This window comes from Lampris incognitus, chromosome 14 (assembly GCF_029633865.1).
Source record: "Lampris incognitus isolate fLamInc1 chromosome 14, fLamInc1.hap2, whole genome shotgun sequence".
NCBI classification, from domain to species: domain Eukaryota; kingdom Metazoa; phylum Chordata; class Actinopteri; order Lampriformes; family Lampridae; genus Lampris; species Lampris incognitus.
In genome coordinates, this window is record NC_079224.1 from 28,391,366 (window position 1) to 28,404,234 (window position 12,869).

The window sequence follows — 12,869 nt, forward strand, 5'->3', positions numbered from 1 at the left end:
GTGGGGAGAAAAAAATCAATCAATTAATCGAACATAAACCGCAGGGAAAAGTGAATACCATTCAATTGTAAGTTTCATGCAGAAAGAAAACTCAATTGTATATGAGTCTATTTGATCAATTAACATGTTAGAGCTATTCTTGTTACAGTTCTTTCAAGGTCCTCATTATTTCCAATATCAATAGTAAGTATGGGTTACATGATGGACAATTGATATTTAGTTTCCCACTAAAAAACACTCACTGAGCACAGTTTAGCCAAGGTCTGTGCAAATTTCTGTTAATATGTTTTTTGCAACAGTGCAATGTTTTCCTGTGTACAAAAGTTATAGTGTAGATTTTGTAATTTTTTTCTGTGTGAGAAATTTCTTTTTACATTGCACACTTTATAGAGTAGACCTGTAATTCCCAAAGTTCCCTTGTCTCTTGCCTACTACATGGTCATAATGTTGTGTTTTATAATGTTATATGTTCCATTTCATGTGTTTTCACGAGAGCAATCCACCAATGTAAATTTGTTGTATGTGCAAAATTACTTGGCTTAATTTAGTTGATTTTGATATACACTACCGTTCAAAAGTTTGGGATCACCCAAACAATTTTGTGTTTTCCATGAAAAGTCACACTTATTCACCACCATATGTTGTGAAATGAATAGAAAATAGAGTCAAGACATTGACAAGGTTAGAAATAATGATTTGTATTTGAAATAAGATTTTTTTTACATCAAACTTTGCTTTCGTCAAAGAATCCTCCATTTGCAGCAATTACAGCATTGCAGACCTTTGGCATTCTAGCTGTTAATTTGTTGAGGTAATCTGGAGAAATTGCACCCCACGCTTCCAGAAGCAGCTCCCACAAGTTGGATTGGTTGGATGGGCACTTCTTGCGTACCATACGGTCAAGCTGCTCCCACAACAGCTCAATGGGGTTCAGATCTGGTGACTGCGCTGGCCACTCCATTACCGATAGAATACCAGCTGCCTGCTTCTGCTCTAAATAGTTCTTGCACAATTTGGAGGTGTGTTTAGGGTCATTGTCCTGTTGTAGGATGAAATTGGCTCCAATCAAGCGCTGTCCACTGGGTATGGCATGGCGTTGCAAAATGGAGTGATAGCCTTCCTTATTCAGAATCCCTTTTACCCTGTACAAATCTCCCACCTTACCAGCACCAAAGCAACCCCAGACCATCACATTACCTCCACCATGCTTAACAGATGGCGTCAGGCATTCTTCCAGCATCTTTTCATTTGTTCTGCGTCTCACAAACGTTCTTCTTTGTGATCCAAACACCTCAAACTTGGATTCATCCGTCCACAACACTTTTTTCCAGTCTTCCTCTGTCCAATGTCTGTGTTCTTTTGCCCATCTTAATCTTTTTCTTTTATTGGTCAGTCTCAGATATGGCTTTTTCTTTGCCACTCTGCCCTGAAGCCCAGAATCCCGCAGCCGCCTCTTCACTGTAGATGTTGACACTGGTGTTTTGCGGGTACTATTTAATGAAGATGCCAGTTGGGGACCTGTGAGGCGTCTGTTTCTCAAACTAGAGACTCTAATGTACTTATCTTCTTGCTCAGTTGTGCAACACGGCCTCCCACTTCTTTTTCTACTCTGGTTAGAGCCTGTTTGTGCTGTCCTCTGAAGGGAGTAGTACACACCGGTGTAGGAAATCTTCAATTTCTTAGCAATTTCTCGCATGGAATAGCCTTCATTTCTAAGAACAAGAATAGACTGTCGAGTTTCAGATGAAAGTTCTCTTTTTCTGGCCATTTTGAGCGTTTAATTGACCCCACAAATGTGATGCTCCAGAAACTCAATCTGCTCAAAGGAAGGTCAGTTTTGTAGCTTCTGTAACGAGCTAAACTGTTTTCAGATGTGTGAACATGATTGCACAAGGGTTTTCTAATCATCAATTAGCCTTCTGAGCCAATGAGCAAACACATTGTACCATTAGAACACTGGAGTGATAGTTGCTTGAAATGGGCCTCTATACACCTATGTAGATATTGCACCAAAAACCAGACATTTGCAGCTAGAATAGTCATTTACCACATTAGCAATGTATAGAGTGTATTTCTTTAAAGTTAAGACTAGTTTAAAGTTATCTTCATTGAACAGTACAGTGCTTTTCCTTCAAAAATATGGACATTTCAATGTGATCCCAAACTTTTGAACGGTGGTGTAGGTTTAAATTGTGACCATGTACAGATGGCATTAGAGCAGATGGCAAAGCAAGTTGGGCATAATTCATTCTAATTACAAGATAAGGTGAAGCACAAAATGTTTAGTAATGGGCAGTGTGAGTAGGAGAATGCACGCATGATATCACTGAATTAGGTGAGCTTGGCTGCCCACACAAACATGCTCCATTGATACCCCATGAACAATACACACGTGCACATGCATGTGTGCGCATGCACACACACACACATACATACACACATACACTACCGTTCAAAAGTTTGGGATCACCCAAACAATTTTGTGTTTTCCATGAAAAGTCACACTTATTCACCACCATATGTTGTGAAATGAATAGAAAATAGAGTCAAGACATTGACAAGGTTAGAAATAATGATTTGTATTTGAAATAAGATTTTTTTTACATCAAACTTTGCTTTCGTCAAAGAATCCTCCATTTGCAGCAATTACAGCATTGCAGACTTTTGGCATTCTAGCTGTTAATTTGTTGAGGTAATCTGGAGAAATTGCACCCCACGCTTCCAGAAGCAGCTCCCACAAGTTGGATTGGTTGGATGGGCACTTCTTTGAGCAGATTGAGTTTCTGGAGCATCACATTTGTGGGGTCAATTAAACGCTCAAAATGACCAGAAAAAGAGAACTTTCATCTGAAACTCGACAGTCTATTCTTGTTCTTAGAAATGAAGGCTATTCCATGCGAGAAATTGCTAAGAAATTGAAGATTTCCTACACCGGTGTGTACTACTCCCTTCAGAGGACAGCACAAACAGGCTCTAACAGGTACTATTTAATGAAGATGCCAGTTGGGGACCTGTGAGGCGTCTGTTTCTCAAACTAGAGACTCTACTGTACTTATCTTCTTGCTCAGTTGTGCAACGCGGCCTCCCACTTCTTTTTCTACTCTGGTTAGAGCCTGTTTGTGCTGTCCTCTGAAGGGAGTAGTACACACCGGTGTAGGAAATCTTCAATTTCTTAGCAATTTCTCGCATGGAATAGCCTTCATTTCTAAGAACAAGAATAGACTGTCGAGTTTCAGATGAAAGTTCTCTTTTTCTGGCCATTTTGAGCGTTTAATTGACCCCACAAATGTGATGCTCCAGAAACTCAATCTGCTCAAAGAAGTGCCCATCCAACCAATCCAACTTGTGGGAGCTGCTTCTGGAAGCGTGGGGTGCAATTTCTCCAGATTACCTCAACAAATTAACAGCTAGAATGCCAAAGGTCTGCAATGCTGTAATTGCTGCAAATGGAGGATTCTTTGACGAAAGCAAAGTTTGATGTAAAAAAAATCTTATTTCAAATACAAATCATTATTTCTAACCTTGTCAATGTCTTGACTCTATTTTCTATTCATTTCACAACATATGGTGGTGAATAAGTGTGACTTTTCATGGAAAACACAAAATTGTTTGGGTGATCCCAAACTTTTGAACGCTAGTGTACATACACACACACACACACACACACACACACACACACACACACACACACACACACACACACACACACACACACACACACACTCCAGGCCAGCTGTACCTGAAGCTAGTCAAGGTGGTGCTGACTACATTGGGGCTGGGAACGTGGGTGTCCGTGGCGTGGACACCCATGGTTTGTGAGGTCATGGCAGGGTCCCTTCAGAGTGACCCACAAAGAAGTGGAGGAAAGAAGATATAGACACAGCAGAATTGGAAATAAGACAGTGAGTTAGAATGAGAAACAGTTTATGTGATGGAAAGAGAGAAGAGAGGGAGATTCCAGAAGATAATTAAAGAGAGGAGGAAAAAGTAGGAAAGGAAAACAGAAGAAAATAATAGTAGTGCAACTATGCAACAGAGAATTCTCTCCAACTTTTGCATGATGATGTCACAAATTACAAAGTGAAGGACTGAAGTGAACATATCTAGCACCTACGTGGAGGCGTTGACCACCTCCTTGTTGGTGACAGGTTGTGTGTGTGAGCGGTCCTGGACTCTCCTCAGACGTCTCTCCAAAGCGGCGTTTCGTGAGCGAGGTTTGGGAACACCCCCCTCTGACGTTTTTTCCAGCTCCTGGATGGATAGTAAAAAAGGGCAGGTCTCTAATTCAGAAAAAAAAGCTATAGCAGCAAAAAATAAACTTTAATTACCGCAAAGAAAGAGACCCATATTTGTTTATTTTGAATTCTTAGGAACCTAGTGTTATTATAGCCAATCCAAATCATCTGTAATGTGACTTAGACATCCCATCTTGAACATAATTTTAGTTCATACTTGTTAGATGGTGAGATTGAAAAAAAAAAGACATCTTAAAAAAATTGAGATGGAGTCACACATAAAAGTTGTGAATAATAAACATTTATAATATACTGTACCCTGAAAAGGGATCTCTTGGCAGCCACGCTCATCTTGGCTCTCTCATCGAGTTTTTCTTCATCTATGGAATAAGGCGGAAGAAAGGCACTAAGCTGCAGTGCATCAATTCTATTTAGATCACTACAAAATAAGCACCGTGCCATGCTAAAGTTTAGAGACGTAGAGCTGTGTTTTAACCAGATGAGAAAAAAAATTAGGCTGTTAGAGTGGTTGCAGCGAACTCCTCCCCTTTACCAACAACCAAAGAGATGTCCTTTAGCAAGGTATTCGGCTACTTATTTACACCCAGAGAGATGCTTACTGGCCAGTTGAGCTGTAATAAGACTGTATTGTGTGAGTAAGTGTAAGGTAAGGTGTTGCTGAAAGAGAACATGCATACTTAAAAAAAACACCTGGATATTTTTTTGGGGGGGGATTTCTCCCCCTTTCCCCCCCAACAGTATTCAGCCAATTACCCCACTCTTCCTAGCTGTCCCAGTCGCTGCTCAACCCTCTCTGCTGCTGCAGACCTCCACATGCCTCCTCTGATACATGTGGAGTCACCAGCCGCTACTTTTCACCTGACAGTGAAGAGTTTCGCCAGGGGGACAGAGCATGTGGGAGGATCACGCTGCCCCCCCCTTCCTCCTCCCCCCTGAACAGGCGCCCTGACTGACCAGGCACTAGTGCAGCGAGCAGGACACATACCCACATCCGGCTTCCCACCCACAGACACGGCCAATTGTGTCTGTAGGGACACCCGACCAAACCAGAGGTAACAAGGTGATTCGAACTGGCGATCTCCATATTGGTAGGGAACGGAATATACTGCTACACTACCTGGACGATACCTGGATAATTAAATTTAAAATAGGTTGCAACTGAAAGAAAGAATGTATAGGCACAATTACAATCACCTAATACAAAAAAAAAACACAAAAACAAACGAGTACTTGCCTTCGGCATCCTGCAGCTGTGTTGGACTCAAACGGGAACTAGGAAGGAGACAAAACATGTATATAAACCACATTGGCAAGAGGCGTATGTTTCAACTGAAATCAAGACCTCACAAATTTTACTGAGCAGCAATCACCATGCTCCGCTTTCTAATTCTTCCAATACATTATCCACAATGAGCTTTTCTTTTATCACACACAGTGCCAAAATTTGGTGAAAGAAAAATATTGTCTGCTTGCCCTGAATATAAAAACCTTTGTCCCTGTACATTGCATGCCAGATACTGTACCTTTTCTACCCATCAAATAAAATAAGCACAATCCTATTGTGGGCCTCTATCCAGAGATCCTCCTGTACCTATCAGCAGACTCTTGCCGCTCGGCAGAGGTGATGGGCTGGGTCCTAAACCTCTCCGACATACGACTGTCCCCCGGGGTGATGTAACGTCGAGGCCTCCGCACGCCCCGATCACGATCGCTGCCACTAGCTGGATCTACTTCCATTGCTGATAGATCTACTTTAGTAGTCTCCCTTTTGAAGTGATTTGGAGAGAGTGGCAAAGACAACACACAGAGAGGATAAAAAATTAAGAGATCTCTTAAAATTGACTGTTTTTGAGAGCACTTTAAAGATTTATGCTGTCTGCACTTTAGTTAGAACAGTAGGTCAATCATTTGTGTATATTTGCCACACAAGCTGAGCAGAACCCAACTGCACAGCAACCAAGCTGTGAATAGCTGTCAGCCACTCACAACATGCAGAAGTGATCACCCAACAAACGATAAAGTGGAATTACAAGAATGACTGCGAATTTGAAAAGGAATCACCAAACTGCAGTCACCATGAGATAGATGACAACAGTAGACATCACAGCCGTATAACTTACATCTTTTACCCGTTTCATGCCATAGAAAGACATTTTATTAGTATTTTCTTCCCCAAGGTTTTCCCATTATTGTTATATGACCACAGCACACTTGCTTGCAGGGTTAGAATCTAGTCAGCAATGCATGACAGCTCCCATGCCAGTGGACCTACAGCTCAGGTTTCCGGTTGGCGTTCTCAAGGTAGGAGTGTCGTAGTTGTGCTACCGACACCCTGGTATCCAGTGATCCCACCTCCACACTATTAGCCACTGCGCCCTCCCTGGTAAGGTGCCCTGTGGAGGCCACCTCTCGGCTGGCTGCTGCCCTCTCCATACTCCGGTACATGGCGGACCGCTGGCTTATGCCCACATCCGACATGGAACGGGTTCGTATCTTTGGCTTGGGTCCTCCGCTGGTCTCCATGTTTCTGTGTCTAGCCTGGGGGAGAGAGGAGCCCTTCTGGAGGTAGACAGCTGAGTCTGACCGCTGCTGCCCTGGGGGCTCTTGTTGCTGCTGATGCTGCTGCTGGTGCTGGTGCCCCTGAGGCTTATAGACCTGCTGTATTTGAGGCTCTTGCTGTTTCCTCTGGTTGTCTTGCTGGAGTCTTTCAAGATCTTGTCTTTGGGTCTCATTCCTCAGCTGAATTTGAGAGAGTTCTTGCTGATGTCTAAGGGATTCATGTGGAGGTTGTCTTTGGGGCTCTTGCATCTGAATTTGGTAAGTGTATTGTTGCTTTTGGGGGTCGTGCTGTTGCTGCTTTGAGGGCTCTAGCTGTTGCCTTTGGGGCTGTTGATATACAGGCTCTGGCAGGTACACAAGCTCCGAGGCTTGATGCTGTCTAGGCTGCTGGCGTGGTGAGGACTGGGAGGGCTCCATAGACCTAAAAATTCTGTCTTCCTGGTTGTTATGACTGGACAAGTGATGCTCTCTCCCTCTTTCTCTGGTCCTCTCCCTCCCTCTTTCCCTCCCCCTCTCCCTGGGCCTTTCCCTATCCTCCTCAGCTTTATTTGCTCTCCTCCCACTGGCATTGTGGCTCTCCATGTCCTCATGTCGGCCCCTTTGAGGGTCGTCAACACTCCTCTCTCTCCGGCGGATCTCTGAGGGCAGCACGGCTTTCCTGCTCTTCAGCAGCCCCTCTGTGTGGACCTCTTCTTTCAGTGCCTGTTTGGCTTCCAGCCTAGACTCTTTGTGGGCAGAATAGATTTGGTCAGCACTCTGTCTCCTCCGTGGCTGAACTTCTGGAGGTCCAGGTAGCTTGGTGGTGGCCACTGGGGCAGGCATGGCCAAATAGGGCTGGGGGTCCCCTGCAGGGCTGGGCTGATGGGATTGGTAAACTGAAGTAGGATAGATCATTTGGCCATGGGCAGGTTGGTGCCCTGGGCTGGCCTGTGCTGAGGGCTGAGCTGCAATCGTTTGAGCACGTTGTCGAATGCCGTGTTGTCTGTCTGGACTCCACTCAGGGTGCATTTGTTCAGTTTCATCCTTTGACATTCTTTCTCTAACTCTGATTCTTAAAAGGGAGGAATGTATGAGGAAAGTTGAGAATCCACTCTCCAAATGAACTAAAATACTTTCCAGTATCCAATATTCAACACCTCACCACCAACAGCAGGTCAGATGAGTTTCTGCCCACTAGCTGCAGTGGGTGTTAAACCACAAAAATCACAAGCTATTTTCATGTTCAAAAGACTTTCTCAAATAGTGTAAGAACTCTGAAGAAAATGAGATAATCCCATGACACACCACTATCCACCATGACACAAAGAATAAATAAGCATGCAATTTTGGAATCGCAACACAAGAGCTCATTTCCATTAATAAAAATTGAGCTTATTTTATTTTAATTTATATATAATCAGTTTTAAATGGAATTGGAATTTTTTCTACTGCACACCTGGTCAGCCCTAATGGGAGTGTTGCAGCACACCAGTTGAAAACACTACTGTAAGTACAGTGGTTACCAAAATGATTAGTAACCAACTGGCTACGGATAAAAATTAGCAGTATTTATCTGGTGGCTGGTAATAATTTCCCACCCTGATCATCAAATAGAAAAATAAAAACTCTAGCATATAATTACTTTCATCTTATCAAGTTTCCAAAAGAAACTGCACTCATGTTCATGACACGAGACTATCATGAGACCAACTTAAGATCACAGTCAAACGCTAGAATGGCACTAAGGTCAAGTAGCAGCATGTTCTGGGTTTAAATTTGATTCCCAGTTCAGACAGACCTCTCTCTTGATGTCTCTCTGCCAAAAAAGTAAGCTAAACTATTTTAATCTATGACCTTTTGACCCCCAGTAGTTAAAGGTCACATTAAGCTCATTGTAGACTACAAAGCTGGATGTAATTGACAGGCCACTGCTTCATCTGACATGGCATGAAGGATTTAAAAAGTGCTCACGCTACATGAGAACACATGTTTCTATTGTGGCCCAATGCACTGGTTAGCATGGTTAGTGGCTTATCAGGCCCCACAGGCAGCCGGTCCTATTCGCCATATTCACCTCGCCGCCATGTTTGTTTAACTGACACCATGAGGGGGATTAGACACGGAAGTGCCATAGTCTCCAATGTTAAAACTCCACTATAAAAATACACTTTCAAGAGTAGGATTAATTACAATCATGGCTGGAAATCATCTCAGTAGCTAAAATAAAAAATTTCTCGTGGCTGAGCTATGTTTTCTTACAGCAGAGCAGCCAGAAAACCACGATGGTTAAACACATCTGAAGTCTTATATTAAGGGTTTTGAAATTATGATAGTCTGATCGGTATGTCATTTTATTTAATCATACTCTTGAAATAGTATTTTTATAGTGGAGTTTTAACATTGGAGTCTATGGCACTTCAACCAAACATGGTGCTGAGGTGAATGAGGCGAATAGAAATACGATATACCTTAACACCTGTTTAAAACTCATTTTGAGGCCACACAACAAGGTGTGTCATTGCTTTTTTGTTTGTCTGATTCTACTGGGAAGGCAGGTTTGCCAAAAAATGTTAGGAAAGCCAAAAAGTTTTTTTTTTCTTTTAGCTTAAGCAAATTAAAGTGCTTCACTCTCACTTTCTAAAATAAATGTTTCAAGTGTGCTCATATAGTCAAGAAGTCATGTCCATACTCCTTGGGGGTCACATGTTTCCCCCTGTTGATTCAGGATAGAATCAAGTAAGGAACTGTGTCCCTACTGTCTCCCTCTTAGCATCCCAATTATCTACAAATGAAAAATACTTTGGTGAGTTGACTGTCTCTTTTGTTCAATAAAGAAGAATTTCTAGCAAAGGAAGCAGAAGATATTGAGAAGCTACATGGGTAACAATGTGCTCTAACAAAGCATTCGGGCTCTAACCAAGTCTTCTACAGGGTTTTTTTTTTCATTTGTGGATTTCTTCGGTTCAAGTATTTCAAAGGCTGACCATGGGATTCAGCAACCCTTTCAAGCCAATCAGTGTGCTAGCAAAGTTGGATCTGCTCATGGTCCAGTCCATGAATACAACATACCCTTTCTCTGCATATTGACATGGCTTCAATGAACAATTAACTGATATCAAATATTTTGTTTGCTGGTAATCCCTCCCTTTTTTAACAGTAAAGTGCTTTGTGCACATGTAACATGATGACATATCGGGAAATGAAATATGTGTCTTATGCAACCATATTGTCAAAGTCACATACATGGTGCCAGTGGTAGAGGATGTAATTTCATAGCGGTTAAAGGGCCAGGCTCATAAGCATAGAGAAGGGGGTCTGGTTGGTTCAGCTCATCTGACATGTGCTGAGTTAGTGGGACACAGAGGGACTGGGTCAGTGTCGGGAGCTGACTAATGTTCGCATCTCCTCACCTTGGGCTCACCAACCTCAATTCATCTGCTTATGAAACCCAGGCGACATGCAAACACACCAACGTAATGAGTCCGTCACTTTGGCATTGTAAAAACACAACAAACTTATGCAGTTTTTTTACCGAGCTCCACATGTATTTATAGAGTGCTACTCGATTTGTGTGATGATCGCTGAGAGGCTCAGTTGCTCCCATTTCCTGGAACTGTACTCTATACTATTACCAGACAACATTGACTGACTAAGACCTCTTTTTAGAAATTAGTTATTTCACTTGAAGAGCTATCCGGATGTAGGTGTGATCTTAAACAGTCCGGAAAATGCTAGATCGTTGGGAGAATATTACAGTAAATGGGGCCACTAAAACCATGATGTGCAGTTTTAAACAGTATTTTTGTGGGAGGTGGGATGCTTTGGCAGCACGGTGGCCCAGTGGTTAGCGCTGTCACCTCACAGCAAGAAGGTTCTGGGTTCAAACCCCGGGGTTGTTCAACCTTGGGGGGGTCATCCCAGGTCGTCCTCTGTGTGAAGTTTGTATGTTCTCCCCGTGTCTGCGGTGGGTTTTCTCTGGGTGCTCCAGTTTCCCCCACCATCAAAAAGACATGCACGGTAGGGTTAGTACTCCTGTCTGTGCCCTTGACCGAGGCATGGCGAGATGAACTGGAGTTGGTCCCTGGGTGCTGCACGGTGGCTGCCCACTGTTCCTAGCTACACAGCTAGGACGGGTTAAATGCAGAGCGTAATTTCCCCAAGGGGATCAAAGTATCTCAAAATAAAAAAAATCAAAAATGAAAATATACAGTTTCTAGCTCGAAAGCCCTCTTGGAGAATCTGTGCGGTGGAGGTTAATCAGAAATGCTGTCCTCTTCCTTAACAACTACCACATAGTAGATGCCCCTAAACAAGGCACTTAAACTACTCCGAGATATGCTCAATTGGACCTGCTCAGTGGTCAGTACTATCAATATGTCTCTGAACCACAGCCACCAAGATACATTCCTTTACCCATGTTGCACAATTTCAAGTTAGAATAGAAAATTATGTATAGAATATTGTTTAATGAACCAAGCTGTAGGTTAATCAGGTCTTGGGGCAAACAGGGAAACTAGTATATCCTCTTGGAAAAACCTTGTCTATAAAGTTCCCCCTGCACCCCATGCTGGGCCTCATCCCTCTCATCCACTTCTAAAGCCCCTGATGAGATCCCCAGAACACCCTCTTACATGAAACTGGATCCACGATCTAGCAGAATCCCATCATGTTAGGAGCAGCAGATCAGCTAATTCAGCATCCAGAGGACATTGTTAACAATGCTCAGTTAATTCATAAGTGATTTTTTTAAAGGGTTCTACTTTATGTCACTATATTTGAAATGATCAAATGATCAACCCATTATAGATACAAAGGGAAATGTGCTCCTGTGAGAAGTATTGAGGCCATGGCTTATTTCCAGGTTAACAAGGTATCTAAACTTGCCATCACCAAATGGACTGGTGTGGCATTACCCAGTACTGAGCACTGTACTGAGACCAGAAAGAGAAGAAGAGTTTCATGGGGTTTTTGCCACCTCATATGAGACTGAATCTAGACTGAATGTAGATGGCAGCCACAATGTCGGACTATTTGTGGTGGGATACACCTCAAGTGTCACCAATTAGGCTGCCACTACTTGCAAGCATTTCTACGGGCATCCACATGCAGTGTAGCACCAAGACCTGTCAACAAAGAAATTCAACGAGACTGATAATTATGCTAATGGTAGGGGTAGATCTAGACCTACGTATGTGGCGCTAAAAAAGAAAGAACTGTTTGGAAAGGCAGGAACAGAGAGGCGAAGACATGCAGCAAAGGGCCTGGGCTGGATTTGAACCCGGGCCGCTGCGTAAGGACTCAGCTTTATGCGGTATACACCCTACTAGGTGAGCCACCAGGGCACCCCGACTGTAGTTTTTTTTATCTCCAGCTCTGTGAATAAAAACTCAAGTCGAGTTGGAACGGTATTTCAAAGGTATCTGATTTCTGTATCATGACGTAATTCCGAGTGAAACAGGAAGGACAGGCGGTACATAATATTGGAATGAATTAGATTTCAATGTTGAAAAGTGGGCGGGTTGCTAGCCTGCTAACTAATGAATCTTAGCTCTGTGCTGCTAAACATTGAAGATTGATTGCTGATGTAAGAATACGTCACATTTTGTTTTACAGGAAGAAAACATGATTGGATTCTGATATAAAAATACAAAGAAATTGATTTTTTGTATTTTTTTTTTTGGCCTTTATTGTTAAATACGTGCACAATATGACCGGGGATGTGATATAAAAGGATTAAAAAGGGATTTTTCATTTTATCTCGACTTTAAAGAGATCTTCTGTCCCCCAGTTTGGCACTTTTCCACCTACCACAAAAATATGAAAGACAAAAAGGGGGTGAAAAAAAACGCACCTCTTAATCTCCCAAGTGGGTGGTAACATCTAAAAATGTAGAGATTAAAAAAGGTCCTCACTTGACAATGCATCCTACAATGACCACTCACTAAAGACACTGGCAATATCATTGAGCCACATCTAGTGACATAAATGTGAATAACTCTGTATATACACTCCAATGTTTTAACAGGTCTTTTGCATTTCCTCCTGGGCAATGGGCAGATACCAGTTTACATCTCA

At 42.6% G+C, this 12,869-nt stretch overlaps 1 protein-coding gene across 1 annotated transcript in view; it reads right to left on the reverse strand.

Annotated features, from left to right (window-relative positions):
• The window catches only part of LOC130123513 (supervillin-like), a 77,103-nt gene that overhangs the window by 53,538 nt on the left and 10,696 nt on the right, over positions 1–12,869 (reverse strand). The window contains exons 7-13 of the mRNA XM_056292699.1: positions 7,114–7,926; positions 6,529–6,990; positions 5,848–6,021; positions 5,487–5,528; positions 4,554–4,641; positions 4,115–4,251; positions 3,740–3,835 (exon numbers count right to left, since the gene is read on the reverse strand). Of these exons, the coding sequence (XP_056148674.1) occupies positions 3,740–3,835; positions 4,115–4,251; positions 4,554–4,641; positions 5,487–5,528; positions 5,848–6,021; positions 6,529–6,990; positions 7,114–7,926 (1,812 nt within the window). The remainder of the gene's footprint in view (positions 1–3,739; positions 3,836–4,114; positions 4,252–4,553; positions 4,642–5,486; positions 5,529–5,847; positions 6,022–6,528; positions 6,991–7,113; positions 7,927–12,869) is intronic.